The sequence below is a fragment of the Mastigoproctus giganteus genome, chromosome 5 (assembly GCF_048544385.1).
Source record: "Mastigoproctus giganteus isolate SK-2022 chromosome 5, ASM4854438v1, whole genome shotgun sequence".
NCBI lineage: Eukaryota > Metazoa > Arthropoda > Arachnida > Uropygi > Thelyphonidae > Mastigoproctus > Mastigoproctus giganteus.
Window position 1 is genome coordinate 70,120,915 of NC_143579.1, and position 18,855 is coordinate 70,139,769.

At 36.3% G+C, this 18,855-nt stretch overlaps 1 protein-coding gene across 3 annotated transcripts in view; it reads left to right on the forward strand.

Annotated features, from left to right (window-relative positions):
- The window catches only part of LOC150085473 (uncharacterized), a 620,530-nt gene that overhangs the window by 326,941 nt on the left and 274,734 nt on the right, over positions 1–18,855 (forward strand). For all 3 annotated transcript variants that reach the window (XM_090374054.1, XM_090374052.1, XM_090374053.1), the window contains exon 12: positions 6,480–6,535. In XM_090374054.1, coding sequence (XP_090230180.1) covers positions 6,480–6,535 — 56 coding nt within the window. The remainder of the gene's footprint in view (positions 1–6,479; positions 6,536–18,855) is intronic.

An 18,855-nucleotide genomic window follows, 5' to 3' on the forward strand; every position in this document is an offset into this window, starting at 1 on the left:
TAATATATATCTAAAAATAGTATTTTACATGCGGCCCGCCTTCTTTTTGAATTCCTATTGTGGTCCTTCAGCCCAAAAGTTTGCCCTGGCCTGTTCTTTAGAGTGTATGTCTTAACTAAGGGCATAACCCCCCTCCTCCTGTCTTGCCCTGTCTTCCCTTTCTGTACACATTGTGCTCCTCATATTTAAATTCTACAAACCTTATGAGTGGAACCATGTATCTATATTGTATCATTACAATGTCTGCATTTGATGATTTATCAACACCATCTGAACTGCTAGCAGTAGTGTACATGCAAGCATACATGCACCTACCTGCTTTTATTCTTAGTAACTGTGACACAGCTGATGTTTTTACTTGTTTCATGAGGACCTCACCCCCAGCAGTCCTTGTAATATCTCAAACTTTCCTTTTCAGGCTGTTTCATGTCCCAGTAGAAGTAGTGCAAGGATTGCTTACACATCAGCTGTGATTGCTATTAATCTGTTAATCCTTTATCCCCCCCCCCTAGAAGCTGGTAGTTTTCTGATCTGCCTAACACTGCCTCAGAAACACAACAGCAAATAATCTTGCATCCCTTCTATTTAAGTATATTCTATTCCTGTAAAAACAGTCTCTCCCTGTTAAAAAGCATAGACCATGATGAGAAAAATTTTATGTCATGAGCCTTGCATAGTCTCTTCAGGGCCGAATTGATTGAATTGATCAATTGATGGTCTGTTAGATCTACTGCACATTATTTGTAGAAGAACTTTTACATGGATTGGACTGTTCTGAATAAGAACCAAGATGGCTGAATCCATTGGTGCCATTGTTGTAAATTACACCTGTTTTGTGATCCATTTTGAAGCTAGTATTACAGGCATGGAATTTGGGCTGCAACTGTGCCAAATAGGATCCCTCTCTTGCATAGAGTACTTTTCCAGGAACCCCTTTATCTGGGAACTTTCGGTTTTTGTGCTTCTCATACCTAGTAATACAGTTTCCGTGTATTACTATGCAAAAAAGGAAATTATTGTTGAGTAAACTACATATCTACAGAAGACTGCTACCTGACTGGTGTTGAAAAAAGATCCCATCCAAACCATGAATTTAACAGGCTTCATCCACATGGTATGGAAAACAGCACTCACAGTCACTGTTCTACAAAGGACAGTGACTGACTGCAGAAGGTTTGTTCAGCAGAAAGTTTCTTGAAGACCCTGCAACTTGACTAATTTAGTCAGCATTGTACCCCATGTAAATATGTTTATTTTTGTAAATTGCATTTATGCTATTGGCTGTTGAACTTTTGGGAAGTAAAACCACAATATCCAGAATGGGAAACCATGCAACGACAGTTGCATGGTTTTCAGGGATTGACTTATCTTTGTTTTGAAAATAACCGAATAATTACCCCTCCTTATTTAAAACAGCTTTTGCTGCTGATACAACGATGTGAATGAATGGCAGATTATGAATAAGATTTACTTTACCTAAGGCCACAAAATTGTAGCACACAAAAATTTTAACCATAAATAGAGTTTTAGTCATGCCTGCTTAATTATCCATTTTATAATAAAAAAAAAAATGAAATATTGTAAATTTAAAAGCAGTAGAAGGTGAAGCAAAAACTATAATATTCGTATGAGTATTTGCTAAAGAATAGAATTACATGTACCAAGACTAAAATGTTACAGTTTTGTTTACATTGTCAAAAACATACGGGGTATACCCCCACATGTAAGGTAATAATAGATGATAAAGGACTCTCTCTTCATCTGGTAATATTATGACTTTCCTTATTGGAGGAGTGAAACACTGAGACAGAAATGCTAATCATCTGAGAAGTTAAAGTGTCACTACTGTGGTTTATAAATGGTTAAATTAAAATCCTAGAGTAGAAATTTTAGTCTTGTATGGATAGAATTATTTTATTCATGAGAAAAATAGTTTTTCTTTTGTTTATTTAACTTAAAACCATATAATTATAATTAAACCAAATCAAACCATATAATTAACCATGTGAACTTAAAAATTTTTTTTTTTTTGAATTTTTTAAATGTTTGAAATCATAACATTTGCACATTGTAGTGAGGTACATTTTTACATTATGTATCTCAAATACATCTTTGATCTGATTACAGAATTTCAAGGAAATATATAGATGGTAACTCAGAGGCAATTTCTGGATAATTTATCATCGCATGAAGATTCAAACCATTGTACCAAAGTTCGAACCTTTTGTTACACATGTAACAGTAGAAGTGAATTTATTCAGGAGATTGCTCATCATTGCTAATTGTTCAAATTGGTTTGTTTCTGATCATGCAGACTAATCAAATGTTTGATCATGGATACAGAAAATTTATTAGTCTTTTTTTTTTTTTTTTTCCCAATGAAAGAGCTTTGTGGGAACAAAATATAAGTAGTTACCATAACAAGGCCATTTCAAAAAAAATTACGGAATAAAATTTCAAATGAGATCAACATTTTTTTTTTTTAACGGCTCCAGCTAATAGAGAAGTTTTTCTTAAATTTTTGCTTTTTTATTGACTTAAATTGGCATATTAATTTATTTTCTAGAAGTGATTTATATTCCTAGTAAAGATACTTAGTTTAATTTGAACTTAGATAGAGATTTTGTAGGTTATTAGTTAGTATTGGTAAGGGTATCTAATCCAGATGTTGGACAAGTTTTGCAGTTCCTGCAAAAGCGAAGTTTTTAATTATATTTAGCCGGATTATTGACTTAATTCTTAGATTAAATTATTTTCTATAAGTAGCTTATAGACCTAGTCAAGCTCCATGGTTTATTTTGAATTTAGATAGCACAATTTTGAAAATATTTAATATCTAGTGACCGGAGATTTACCGTTCATAACTTGCCGCCCTTGTTATATGATACAACGTATACCCCGAACTAGATAGCTTAAGGTTTAACGTAAAACTAGATGGCAAGTATAGTAGTATCAATTATTGAAATGTAAAATTTACTAATCTTATTAAATTTCACTGTCAATTAAATTGTACTTTTTTAACTACATACATATAACGACCTAGTTTTTACAAAAGTGACATTATAAATTAATACATATAACTTGACAGGAGATAAGAAAGTCATATAACGTAACTCGGAGATAATATTTGATACAGAAATACGTATATATATAGTGTTATAACTGCATTGGGATATAAGTTTAGGGTTATATTTTGTATTGGAATTTTATTTGCAATTGAATAGAAATCATGACTCAGACCAGAGCAGCAAAGTAAAAGGCTCAAACTATTGGGAACACTGTGGCTCTTCTCTTCTTTGCATTTATATATGCAAAGAAGTCCTTATCCCCACTCTGCTACCGATTTCTCATAATCTGCCAGCCCAACCTTTTCTATAGCACTATTGCAGATCAATTTGTAGCTGTTATAGGCTTCAGTACTTTTTATTGCTGTCACTTTTCCATCTGTCTTTTTCTTCTCAGGTAATCTGACAACTTCATTATTCATCCAACTTGGAATCCTCCTCGCGGAGTATTTTTTTAATGGTATATATGAATTCAGGGCTTCTGTGATTAATGTTTTTAAAGTATACCATAATTCAATTTTATTTGCTCTCTGTGAGATATGTACCCAGTTAATAGAGACCATATAGCACATTAAGCCATCATAATTTCCTTTTCTGAAATTTTAACCTATTCCTTTGCCTTTAACTACTGCTACCTCTCTCTTCATTGTCCACCATAGAACTTTGTGATCACTTCACGCTACAGGTTCCTGTACTTTCAGCCCTATTATGTCATCTGTTTCAGTGATGATGAGGTCTTTTCCCTAGTACTTTCCCTGATATATTTATACAAATAATAATCGTCTAGTTGATTTTAAAATTTTGTCCCCAATTCGAGTTTCCTTCCCATTTGCTCCAATCAGTTAGAACCAAATGAAAATCACCCATAATAAGACATTCATGGTTACTTGCCCATTCCATTTCCACGATAGGCTCTCATCATAATCTTCAGAATCACCTGGCCTGTAGATTACCCTCACTGTCATTATACCTTTGCTTCCAACTGTCTTACACCACACAGATTGTATACTAACATGCAAAACATCTTAATCTGTGAAAGCTTTTGTAGCACCGAGGTTGCTTTTGATAAGAAGTATTACTTCATCACTCTTTCTATTTGCGCTGTGCTTCCTAAGTACATTGTACATACCATACTAAAACTCATCATCCCGTATTTCTGGGTTGCACCATGGTTCCATAAGCCCTATTATGTCAGCGTTATTTGTCCTAACCAGCAGTTCAAATTCACTCATTTTATTGATGACACTTCTGACATTACTGTATAAACAATTGAGACCTAGTGTTCTGGCACACCCCTTGAAGTTATTTAAGCTTGCTTCCCTGTCATTGGTTACCCGCTCATTTGAAATGTTTCTTCCCTCAGAACATCTTGCTAATATGATCTGTTGCAGTAACAAACAAGAACCCTTGAGGCATGTGCAAGCATTACTTTGACCAATATTATCAGATAATTGCATATTTATATTACTCTTGTCCCTCCCAAACTAGCAATTTCCCTGAACCTTTAAGGTATTCTAAGTTATTCTGGCAAAAACCCTTTCACCACCTTTTTTTAAATGTATCCCAACTCTACAAAACAGATTCCTTCTACCTATGAGTCCGGGCCAAGCTGATAAAAATTTTTTCACCCAAAAAAATCTTGCAGAGTCCTTCAGGTCTTGAGTTATCCACAAGGCTTTCAGCCTATAATCCACCCTATTGTGCCTGGGCAGAATTGCAGACACATAAACATTGTGCTCTAACTTGCGGAATTTCTTCAGCATGGTCCTATATTTGTCTAACAAATCATCAGATCGTGTGTGTGCTTAATATCATTAGTCTCCACGTGAATAATAATATTCTCTTTACCCCCCCCCTCCTTAAAATCTGATAGTCTGTTTGTGACATCATTAAAGTTGCTCCCAGCAGACATATCCTGATTCTAGTCCACCTATCCTTAATACAAAAAATATTTCCCATATCCCTGACAGTGGAGTCTCCTAATAGAACTTAGTCCTTCTGAACCAGAGCAGTTTTCACTTGGTTATTCTGTTCTGAGGCCTGAATCACGAGTGCATCACTTGGTCGGTTACTATAGTCTTGAGTTACTGACGAGGTCCCAGTTACATTATTCTCGAGGGCAAGCACTCGTTCTTTCAGTGACTCAACTTTTACTGTATGCTTTTCCTTCAAAATTTACTGGTATATTTCAGGTATATATATATCAATAGTCATGTTATGAACTAAAAATTGTAATCACATGAAAACTTGCAACCAGTTTGGATTGTGACTACTTTTGTTGCCATTAATCTGGCCATGTAATCTTCAAGCTGCTAACCATAGATGTAGCTACTGCACAAATGCTGTGGTTATAATAACTGATTATTTTTCATAATCCATTTTAAATAAAAATATTTTTAAATGCAGGAATGTATCATTAGAGTTTGCTGTAAAAAAAGCTGAAAAACAGCATGTGGCAGTTGTTTTCAGTCATTCGAATTGTGGATTCAGAAGGGAAACTGCCATACAAATGTTTTATTGGATGTGCCATTTTCACTATAAAATGATTGAATCATTGCAATTTAATGATATAATAAAATAATTATACAGTTCCATAGCCTGAAATGTATGGATCTCTTAATATTAAATTCACTTGAATTGATTTTAATATATGTTACCTCATATTTTTTATTAGTCAATTAACCTCCTCTCCCCCATTTTTTTTTTTTTTTTCATGTCTCTTAGGCTAGAGGTGGAGGGTTGAAAGAGCATGAGCATGAGAGGATTATTATTTATAATTTATTCCCAAGGCAATAATCAGTATATCATGTCTCTAAACTAGTGCATGTATTCTATGCTCATTTTATGGGGTGAAAAACCCAAGACTTTAGGGAAAAAAAAACATCCCACTCTCAGCTGAGATCAACCAACTTTGCTACCAGTAAAAGCCTTAAAAAAAAAATTTGCTTTTATGCCGATTGGGAAATATATTTCCCAACTTTGGCTGATGACAGGAATTGGACCCTTTCCCATGCCTCCACATGGTATAAGATAGCAGTGATATGCTCTCTCTCTCTCTCGGTCCTCCGTAGCCAGGTGGGAAGGAGCAGCAGTGCATAGCACACGCTTCTTGATTAGACCGGGGTTCAAGCCCATCACCACCAAATACAGAGGATGCAGAAAGGTCAGGGAATGACCACCGCATATCCCGGAGAAATATGGCCTTAGTTGCTAATGCTCCTAAAAACCAAATAGTGAACATAACAAACTCTCTCTCTGTCTCTCCCCCCCCCAATGCACTGTATTATCTGCTAAGGCAAGGTGTGAGAGGAAGGTAAACAAAATAAGATGTATTTGTTGTTATAATTTTATATATGTATATATATAAAATATACACACAAATATATATATATTTGTGTGTCTGTATATTTTCAGGTTGTACGCATTGTTGATGATACTATAGATGCCAGATTTTTTGGAGCACATGACAGGTTTGTTTTGTTTGTATTTATATCTTATGGAGTTGATGACTTAAATATACACTGAGTGATCAATGAATTATGACCACCTTTATGAAAAGTGAATCATGAGGTACGAGAGTGCACAGTTAGTCGACCTACGTAGCATAGATAAGGTGTTAGTGGTTCAGTATGTAGTAAAATTCCTAGTGTGATGGGTAAAAGGAAGGATTTATTGGACTTTGATAAAGGACAGATTGTGGGAGCTGGACGAGCTGGTGCCGTGATTTCCCAAATGGCTGAACTGGTTGGGTGTTCGAGAGCCGCTGTAGTTTCGAGAGCCGCTGTACTGTCCTGGTACGCTGAAGTGTACCAGGACTGCCGTCAAAATGGTCAAACAATGACCCAATGGCAAAACGGCAAGGGTCAGTGAAAGGTTGAAGTTAAAGGTGAGCGCTGGGTCCGATGACTCGTACACGCGAATAGGTGCAGCACTGTTCAATAGTTGACTACCCAATACAACATGGGCCAACCTGGAACAATATCTGCCATGACCATGTGTTGCATGTATGGGCTATACCAGCAGACGACCCCTACGGCATCCTCTCCTAACCAAGGTTCATCGGCTTAAAGGACTCACCTGATGCAAAGAGCATGCAAGTTGGACATTAGAAGACTGGAAGAAGGTGTGCTGGTCAGATGAGTCACGTTATTTACTCCATACCATGGATGGTCGTGTATGTACGGATTTGGCATCAACAACACAAGGCTCTTGTCCATCATGTATGGTAACAAAAGTGCAGGCCAGTGGAGGCAGTTGTATGGTGTGGGGCATGTTTCACTGGCAAGAACCTGGACCCCTGGTGCATTTGGAACAATGTATCACTGGTCTCCGCTATCATCAACTGCTTGCTGACTGTGTACACCCCTCTATGTTATACTTTTTCCCGAATGGTGATGGTATTCCAAGATGACGATACACTGAGCCATCGGGCACTTGTTGTGCAGGAATGGTTTGAGGAACACAGTTCCGACTTCCAGCATATCGATTGGCCTCTGAACTCTCTCGATATCAATCCCATAGAGCACCTGTGGGATACTATGGAAAGGCATATCAGGCGTCTGGATACACCCATCACCTCCATACCTGCAGTGCTGATCGCATTACACACAGCTTGGTTGGCCATACCTCCCGAACGCTTCCAACATTTTGTTGAATCAATGCCACGTCAGATAGCTGCTGTACTGAGGGCAAAAGGTGGACCTACGAAATATTAGGTAGGTGGTCATAATTCAGTGATTGTTGTCTATTTAGAATTTATTTGAAAGTATAGCAAATTATTTCAAAGTCTTCTATATAGGAAGTGTAGAAAGTTCATGTATGAAATCTTAGTGTTAAAACAACAACTCATTTTTCAAATACTAAAGTTTTAGTTTTCTCCAAGCTATAGTAATTTGCTCTTATTATGGATGAGTTAGGATCATGTCTAGAACTTGGAAATACAATGTAAACTTTGATATATTGCTCCTGGTTATGTCACAGTTTTGTGTATAACATTACTGTGATTATATCCCCAAAGAGGGATTTAAAAAAAAGTGTAGTTTATAGTAAAACACTAATTTCACAATAGACATTTGGAGAAGCAAGTGTTCTTGTATAGTTGATGACAAGGTGAAAATGGTTTTAAAAGTGCAGTCCACCAAGCTATAGTATCTTTTTCTGCAGTATATTTCCTCCATTAGATGATTGAATTTTTATAAGCAACACTAGTTTTTCTAGAGTAATTACCATAGATTTTTCAGTTTCTCCCATCTTATCTCAATTAAGAATGCAATAAAAAAAAAATACACTAAACATATTTTTATTGCATCTGGGACATTTGTAAAACTGAACATTAACCTCTGAAATTAGTTACCTTTTTTGTCTGTTGTGATATATTCATTTATAATTTGTAAACAATATCATCTGGCATTCTTTTCAAGGATGAAATCACAAAATATAATGTTAAAATGTTAAAAACAAAATGTTTAAATGTTAAAAATAAAATGTTAAAAACTGTTAAGGGCATAATGCAAAAGTGTACACAAATTCATACAGTTTGATGTATAATTTTATAAGTTGCTGCTACTGACTGCAGTTAGTGCTCTCTGTAATTATAACACAGTGTAGAACATCATACACTGTGTAGAACATCCTTACCAAAGGGAAAGGGAAGTCCCATAGTCTGATCCAGAATGCATCCCAACCATATTTCACTATTGTCTGTGATTTCTGAGATGTTTTTTCATCTACACAGTGATTTCCAGGAATACTTAACCCAAGGGGTGCCTGTTGGCAAAAAACAATGCTTGCTTTTTTTTATTTTTTATTTTTTTTGTACCATTGTGCATCCACTCCACTATAGCACTTGTCAGATTATGTGGCCTATCATTATATGGCCGAGTTGTTCCTTATTTTCTATTTATGCGCTATAGAGTAAATTGGATTTTCTTCCTGTAATCTTGTCTCATTTGGAAGTGTGAGATCATTATAACCGAATTGACAGTTTTGAAATTTTATTTTTTAAGTATAAGTGTACAAAGCATTGCTGTATAATACAATAAACACTTTAAAATTCGTCACCTTCAGGGATTGAGAGGTACCAAATTTTAAAATTTATTGGATGTTAGGGAGGCATACCTAAGTTGAAGTTTTAGAGGAGCACATTTAAATGAATATTAGGCACTAACAACAAAACTTATTTACATCTGTGAACATTTATAACGGCTATCATGTCGTTTCATCTGTTTTTTGCATTCACCAAGGGCACCTCTGTAGCCAGGTGGGAAGGAGCAGCAGTGCGTAACATATGCTTCTTGATTAGACCGGGGTTCGATCCTGTCACCACCAAATATGGAGGATGCGGAAAGGTCAGGGAAAGGTCACCACATATTCTCGGAGCAATATGGCCTTAGTTGCTAATGCTCCTAAAAACCAAACAATAACAGCATTCACCAGGATTTAAACTTCATGGATAATGCAATGGTCTTATTTCTAAATGCAGAAAAAACTTGCCTTTGTAATGAGTTGCCCTGTGTTTGCACTACTTTCAACAAACAGCTTTATATATGTTACAACTTAGAAAACTGATTTCACATACCCAGGACTGTGCAATGATATCAGGCGCCTCCATAGCCAGGTGGGAAGGAGCAGCAGTGCTTAGCACACGCTTCTTGATTAGACCGGGGTTCGAGCCCGTCACCACCAAATACGGAGGATGCGGAAAGGTCAGGGAATGACCATCGCATATCCCAGAGCAATATGGCCTTAGTTGCTAATGCTCCTAAAAAAAACCAAATAACAACAGCAATGATATCTGGGTACTTTAGTGCATGGTGGTTTGGACCTCCCCTTTCTTTTATTATAGCTATATTATAACCATTTTAGAAACTGTTTTGGGCCTTTCTGTATTGGGGCCCAGGTATATCATATCCAGTGGATCCTCTGTTTTCATAGTTCTGCATATACCGCATGGCAACACAATTTTTTTTGTAATTGTTCTGCCCAAATGTCATCACTAAAAACCATGGCAATTCAATTTTTTTTGTAATTGTTCTGCCCGAATGTCATCACTAAAAACTATGTGCTGTCTAATGAGGAACACTTAATCCAAAAACAAAAACTGCTACTGTCGTAGCAATCTCATCTAAACAAATGGCCTATTTTGGTTAGGCAAGCTGTTTGAAAGTAGTGAATATCAGGGCAATTTGTTGCCAAGGCAAATTTGTTCTGCTGTGAGAATTAACACAGCAGAAAAAAAAGCATTGCATTATCTCTGCAATTTAAATCCTGCTGGACACAAAAACGGATTAATGTACACCAATCTTATAAAAACATAATTGTTACTTTGTTCCCATGGATTCTTGAAGATTATTGAAGTATTGATTCAGATTTTTAGTGTCAGATTTTTAAAATGCCCAATTTTACAGAGTTTACTGTATTTTTATTTTGAAGTATGGTATTATTAAAAAAAAAAAAATTACGGTAGCAGTATATTTTCCATTTAACATTTTGTTTACTGAAGGCATTTTAGTGATTGTGTATTACTGTTAAAGATTGGGATAAAAAAAAAAACTTGTTAAATTTTATTTTTGGTTGTAATATAATACACTTTACTCATAAATATGGGTGTTAAAGTTGTCCCCCTGACACTTGCATTATATCAAGGTGTACATGTATGTATATTGGGATAGATTTGCATTTAGAACACCTTACACCTCAATTATATGCATGGCACCTGCTACCACCACCACCACCATGCAGCATGTTGTTTCTACATATAGGCAGAGCTTAGACATTCAGTACACCATGTTCTGTGTAAATAATGGGTGGGAGGCATGACCTATAACATTCAGCTGGGTGTGATTATTGGGGTTAGATTAACAACATGAGTATTTCACACATAGGCACCTTCCATTCAGTGTTCATATACACACACTGGCCAAAAAAAATATGAACCTTTATTCAGTATTGAATCGGGCCAGCCTTGTTTCGAATAACAGCAAGTGTGCAGTGCAGCATGATTGCTATAAGGTGTAATTGCTTTTTGGTCTAATTGTAACCATTCTTCCAGCAAAATATTGCATAGTTGCAACAAATTTGAAGGAGGAAGATTTCGTAGACAAATAGCTCTCTCCAGCAGATCCCACACATTATCGATAGGATTGAGATCAGCGAATGTAGATGCCAGAGAAGATGGTGAAAATCTGTGTCATGTTCTCCGAACCATTCTGGCATGATGCGCTGTTTCATTGTCATCCATAAAGTGGCTCCATAAATTGACCATCACCTTCGGGATAAAAGTGGAACATTGCAGGGTGCAGTAGATCTGATACAAAATTCAGGTACTCCCTGGTAACATTTGACCTTCCACCAGTATCAATGAATTCAGTCCATGCCAAGAAAATATTCTCCATACCATGATAAGACCTCCAGATGCATGGGTTGTCTTAACAAGGCAAGCATGGTCCATCACTTTATGAGGTTCTTGCCACACTCTCTGCCTACCATCAATGGAAAAGAAAGTGTATCGTGATTCGTCTCAACACGTGACTCTCTTCCATTGTTCTACTGTCGAATCACAGTTTTCTTGGTATTACTCTAATTGGATTTTTCTGTTTTTTTCTCTGAAACAAGTGGCTTCCGAATAGGTGGGCGACTGCCAATACCCAATTTCTTCAATTCTCTGTATGGTACATGTTGGAATAGGGCAGTTCTGGGCTTTTTTTGAATTCGGATATTATTTTCTGCATACTGGATGTCATTTTTTTGTACAGTCCTTCTTAGAGTATTATGACTTCACTTTGGAAGTATTGTTTTTCTGCCACATTTACACCTTTGAGATGATGAGGAAGAACTGCTTGTTTTCCAGTCATTAAAAACCTTTGAGATGGATGCTTTTGAGAAAGCAGTTATGTCTTTGATTTCTTGAATTGTCTCTCCTGCTGAATGTACTCCCACAACAAGATGTTCTTCAGAATCTGATGGATCATGCATTTTCCCCATTCTGGCTTTAGGTTACTGCAGTTGAACGGCCTGTGCAGTCTATATTCTCAAAAATGATGTAAACCTCCCAAACACTTCCTTGTTCATTTCACAAATATACATGGTCTCATTTCTGATCTCAGTGATGCCCATTTCCACTTATAGTCTGCCAAACCCTATCTACTATTTCTGACAGAATCCCAGTTATTAGTTGATTCAACCACTGCTCATCTCAGTTGTTCGAATTATTCACTGTGATTCCTTTCACTTCAAAGGTGGTACTATTGTATATGTCCGTTCTGATACATACATGTCAGAGACTTAGTAATTTGGAATCTCTTATTTTTGATCTTCTGTGACTTAAAATCTCTATACCACATTCTGTCAAATTCATCTGTTGCCTCTATCATTCTCCCAGCTCCACTAATCACTTGGAACTCTTTCACTTCCTCTCTTTGAAACTTGACTTTCTACAGTCCAACTTTTCTAATAATGAGGTAATTTTATTTGGTGATTTTAATGTTCACAACTCCAGGTGACTTCCATTTTCTAGTCACATGGACCCAACTAGTCAAGATGCAGAGGCATTTGCAATTACTAATGACTTGCACAGATTGTTCATTTACCTATCAGAATACTAGATAATCCTAACCACACAGCCATGCTTGATCTTTTTCTCACAAACAACCCTTCTAAGTGTACGTTCGAGGTGAGTGGTCCCCTAGGCCAGTGGTGTGCAAACTACAGGGTGTGACCCACAGAGGGGTTGCAAGATAAATTAAAGGGGTCACGGCAATTTTTAAATAAATTTAGTTTTGGTGTACATAAAAGCTAAAGACCTGTTGTTAAAATTACTTTTTCAATACTGTAGGTGTAGAGAATTTACAACTCGAACTAAGTCTAAGATATGAATGAACCCTACTGCCTATTGCATTGGGGATATATACCTTAATTTGCTCACTGGCTATGGACCCATATTGTTATGGACAATATAGATTCATATGGTTAATACTAGCAGACTCCAGTGCCTGAATACCAGAATCAATTGACCCAAATCTATCACAGAATATATACATACTCTGCTTAGATATTGACCATATGAGATACTTGAAATAATTTGAAACATAACGAAGAAATGTGCTGCAAATAGCAAGTCTGTTGCATGCATGCCTTATTCTGCTTCGTAATTCGGTGCTTTCATATCAACTTGTTCTCCTTGCTGCAACAAAAATGATTTCAATTATGCATGGAGAAAAATATAGCAACGATTTAAAAACCATTCCTCTGTCCAGAGACCAGTCTCGTGGCATATTACAGTTATCACGGACAACATAAAATTCAATTTATTAAATCAATTGAAAGAAAGTCCAATTTTTGCAATACAGTTAGATGAATCCACAGATATTTCCAACCTTGCTCAACTTATTGTATATGTCAGATACTCCAAGCCCAAAAAAGGGTAGCTACACTACTGCATTGCATTATACATAGGGAAGCATTAGTAGCAAAGGAAATGCAAATTGAATTGGACAAAGTTTTGAAAGATGCAGTAAGTGTGATCAACTTTATTAAAAGTGGAAGCTTAAATAGTAGAGTTTTCACTAACTTTGTAATTAAATGTGATCCGCTTATGAAACGCTTCTTTTATATACGAAAATGAGGTGGTTGTCCAGTGGTAAAGTGTTGCAACATCTTTTTGACTTCAAACATGCAGTTTTTATTGATTTTATCGGGTAAAAATCAGAACCTTACTTAATTGTTTACAAATCAAAAATGGCTTGGAAACCTTAGTTACCTTGTTGATATATTTGAAAAACTTAATGATTTAAATTTAAGTCTTCAAGAACAGGGAACTGATATTAATACACAGTGATAAAATAGAAGCTTTCAAAAAGAAACTTAATCTTTGGAAAATTGAATTGGAGTGTAATAAAAATTCCCTTGTTTTTCTGAATTTGTTAATAGCAATAATATTACAAATTTAAACAGATACACCAACTGTTTAAAACTAATTTAATAATAAAATAAAATAATACAAAAGACTGTAAAATAATATTTACAAAAATTGATTATTTACAAAAAAACTAGTTTGAAACAAAAATAAAATAAAATAAGTAAATAAGTTAAAATGCATTAAAATATAAATTTAAAAGCGATAAAAATACTATTGAAGCTTTCAGAGGTGTCTGCCTCCTTCCTCAGCAATAATGAAACTTAAGTGACACATCCTTAAATACCAGGTTCATGGCACACGTGGATGACCAGGTGCATACTCAGTAATTCCTTTCACGTGTCTCTCTGGCAAAAACCACCACCTCAAAAAGGGGGTGAAGCCTAACTCCCCTGTCTCTGTTCATGCTATTGTTGCCAGAGGATCCAATCCACAGACTTTCCAGCCACTTGCGGTCCAAGAATCTATGCACTCAGTCAAGGATGACAGCGTTGTCGGGGGAGATCTGGTGTTATTTTTTCCAATAGTGCTCAGCAATGGCGGATTTATTGAGCTTTTACGTGAGGGAGACAGGAACGCATTTTAAGGACCGTCTGGGGGAATATTCAAGAGTGATACGGACTGCAGAGCTCAATAAATCCACCATTGCCAAGTACTATTGGGAAAAACAACACCAGATCTCCCCCGACAACGCTGTCATCCTTGACTGGGCACATAGATTCTGAGACGGCAAGTGGCTGGAAAGTCTGTGGATTGGATCCTATGGCAACAATAGCATGAACAGAGACCTCAAAAAACCACCCCCTTTTTGAGGTGGTATTTTTTGCCAGAGATAAACGTTTTAGTTTTTCCCGCCCCCAGACCACTTCCGGTTCTGGTACACGTGAAAGGAATACCGAGTATGCACCTGGTCATCCACGTGTGCCACGAACCTGATATTTAAGGATGTGTTGCTTAAGTTTCATTATTGCTGAGGAAGGAGGCAGACACCTCCGAAAGCTTCAATAGTGTTTTTATCACTTTTAAATTTATATTTTAATGCATTTTAACTTATTTACTTATTTTATTTTATTTTTATTTCAAACTAGTTTTTTGTAAATAATCAATTTTTGTAAATATTTTTTAGTCTTTTGTATTATTTTATTTTATTATTAAATCAGTTTTAAACGGTTGGCGTATCTGTTTAAATTTGTGGTATGAATAATCCCAACCTTAGAGGCCTTATTGCATATATAGCAATAATATTGACAGTCTACAATTTAGGGATATCATTGCCACCTACCTGACAATGCTAATTAAGAATTTTTCCAAACGATTTAATGTACCTCCAGAAAAAAAAGCTGTATTAGATTCGTGATCCCCTTGTTTTTGAAATTTCTTAGTGCTCCGAAATTACCATTGAACAAAAGGAAGATCTTATCAACCTGAAGTCTGACGAATCATTACTTGTGCGTTTCAGGACCACCAACTTGTGAAAATTTTTGCCTTTCTCTTCAAGAAGAGTATCCAGAATTATCGAAAATGGCGATACAAACTTGCTACCTTTTAGGTCTACAAATTTATATGAAGTTGGCTTCTCAAAATTAAAAGCTATAAAAGCAAAACAACATTCCAGACTTGATCCAAAAGACGACATGAGATTAGCAATTACAAATATTGCACCAAATATTATCGGTTATCCAGGCTCGTCCTTCTTATTAATTTTTTTGTTTTGTAATTATACATTTTTTATTGTTTTGTAATTTTAATTGAAGAATTTGATTTATTGTGTTTTGCTATACCATATTCAATTAAAATATTAAACAATTATTTTAATATGTAAATTAAAAAGGAGACAATTTTTTTATTCCTTTCTCAGTACTCGGATATAATTTTCTACTACATAATTTATAAAATGCCATTTTTGTTCTCTAAAAATCTGGTCATCCTACCTCGGGGTTTACATTAAGGGGTTGCGTCAATTTTATATTTAATAAAGGGGGTCGCGAGTGAAATAAGTTTGCATGCCACTGCTCTAGGCACCTTAGATCACAAGTTCATGATAGTCTCTTCTCCAATGGAACCTTTCTCTCATGGCCATTCTCTATCTCGTGTTGTTTGGCATTACAAGAGTGTAAAATGGAATGATCTGTAAAATTTCCTTGGTCGGATTACGGTTTCAATTTTTCTGATGTAAATGTTTGAAATAAAAATAAAATAAAATAAAATAAGTTAAAATGCATTAAAATATAAATTTAAAAGCGATAAACACTATTGAAGCTTTCGGAGGTGTCTGCCTCCTTCCTCAGCAATAATGAAACTTAAGCGACACATCCTGAATGTTTGCTCAGATTGTGTCAGTGAAATTATTCTTGCAGGGATGGAATCCTTTATTCCACACTCCACCTTAAAATCTCGTCCTTTATGTAAACTGTGGTTTTCCAATGAATGTGCAAAGGCTGTTCAAGAGAAGAATGTTGCATATCGTAATTGGCTTGTATCAGAATCTCCAGGTTCATTTTCTGCATACACCAAAGCTCGCAACAATTGTAAAGCAATTATTAATCAGTCCAAAGTAGATTTCAAATAGGATAAGAGTAGAAAACTTGCTTCTTGTCCAAATGGTAACATTCTGGTCTCTTGCCAAAACTATTGGCTGCAACTATTACCCACCTCTGTCAAAACCAGATGGTTCTATTGTAACTTCAGCCAAAGATAAAGCTGACTTGCTAGAATCCTATTTTTCTTCCAACTCTTGTATTGATGATCTTGGAAAACCACCTCCCACCATTTCCAGTATGCTCCATTCAATGCCTCCTGTGGTTGTCTGCCAAAATGCTATCAGAAGAATTTTGTTCAATCATGATGCTAAGAAAGCTCCAGGTCCTGATAGTATTTCTTCACTTGTTCTCCAAATGTGTGCTCCTAAACTTACTCCTTTCTCTGTTGCCTTTTTTTTGCTTTCTTTTTCCAAAGGTGTTTTTCCTTCTTAGAAATTTTCTCATATTGTCCCATCGCAATTACTTCTACTCTTTCTAAAGTAATGGAAAAATCAATTAACTGCCAACCCTTAAACTATATAGAAAACTTCCATTTGATCAACGATCGGCAGTATGGATTCCACCGATGTCGATCAACTGGCTTAGCCATCTATGGATAAATCCAATGGAGAAATTTAGTGAAATGCAAGTAGTTACTCTTGACATTTCAAAGGCTTCTAGGCATTGTTAGGTGGGTCGGAAAACTACTAGCTTGGGGGGGGGATACAAAGACTAATAGATTAACAGTAGCCACTGGCAAAGGTGAAAGTGATTCTTGCACTGCTTCTATTGGAATGAGCAGAAGCCTGGAAAACAAGATGCAGGATATTTCAGAGACTGCTAGGAGTCATTGCGGTACAAGTAAACACATGGGTTGTGTTAGGGTGGCTAAGAAAAAGAACAGGTGTATAAACTTGCGTGTACACTAATGCTAGGAGTTTGGTAAATAAATTTGATGAATTTGAGGTATTGCTCAAAGCATAAAAAGGCGGATATTGTTGAGATATCAGAGACATGGCATCACACAGATATAAGGAATGCAGAACTGGAATTTGGGGAGTACAACGTCTACAGAAAGGATAGACAGGATATGAAGGGAGGAGGGGGGTTATGCTATTAGTTAAGAAATACATAAAATCCAAGGAAGTGAAGCCAGCCAACATCACTGTGTCGAGTCAGTTTGGTGTGACATAAGCATTGGGAGATCAAAATTGAGAGTAGGAGTGTGCTATAGGCCTAATGACTCTGATGAGTGTAATAAGAAACTGTACAGGGAAGTAGAGTGAGCCAGTAAATCAGAGTCTTATAATGGGGGATTTTAATTTCCCAGATATTGACTGGAATTTGTGGGTTGGTCACTCACACACTAGCAAGGCTTTTGTGGATTTATTGGATGATTGTTTTCTACATCAGCATGTTCGGGAGGCAACTAGAGGGAGTAATACTCTTGATTTGATTATAAGTAGTGATTCTTCATGCATTAAGAATCTGCAGATAGAGGAACCACTAGGTGGCAGTGATCACAGTGTGCTGAAGTGGGATTTACTCAAAGAGGTAACTACCATCAGGGGTAAAGGGAAGAGTTTTTGCTTTCGTAAAGGCGACTACGATGGTCTGAGACAGTATATAAATTCTATACAGTGGGACCAACTGATGATGTTACCAACAGCAAATTCAAAATGGGAAGCATTCAAAGAACTTATCTTGGTAGCTACTAGGCTTTACATACCAACTAAGAAATATTGTTCAAGGTTTAGGCCTAAATGGATGTCAGATGAACTAATGAGACATATGGCAGAGAAGAAAAATGCATGGGATACATATAAATTAACATCTGACACAGAAGCCTATGATAGATATAAGTTGATCTGTAACCAAGTTACAAAGGAGGTTAGGCAGGCGAAGGCAAATTACGAGAAATCTTTGGCAATGGATGCAAAAAAAAACAGCAAAGAGTTCTTTACTTATGTAAACTCTAGAAGGAAGGAAATGAATCAGATTGGTCTACTTGATATCGATGGTTCAACTGTTGATGATCTTGCTCAGGTAGCTAACAAACTAAATGAATATTTTGCATCGACATTCACACATGAGGAGTTATTCAGCGAGGGGAATGCCAGTGGTGTATTCAACTCTGGCAGTAAGCTAGATAATCTTGTAATAACTGAGAGTAAAGTGGAGGAGAAATTGTTGAAGATAAACACAAGAAAGGCACCTGGGGTGGATGGAATCTATCCAGTTATATTAAAGGAGGCAGCAAAGGAAGTAAGCAAACCCTTAGCCATAATTATGAGAGCTTCCTTGGACTCAGGGAAGGTACCCATAGACTGGAGATGTGCAAATGTAACCCCAATTCACA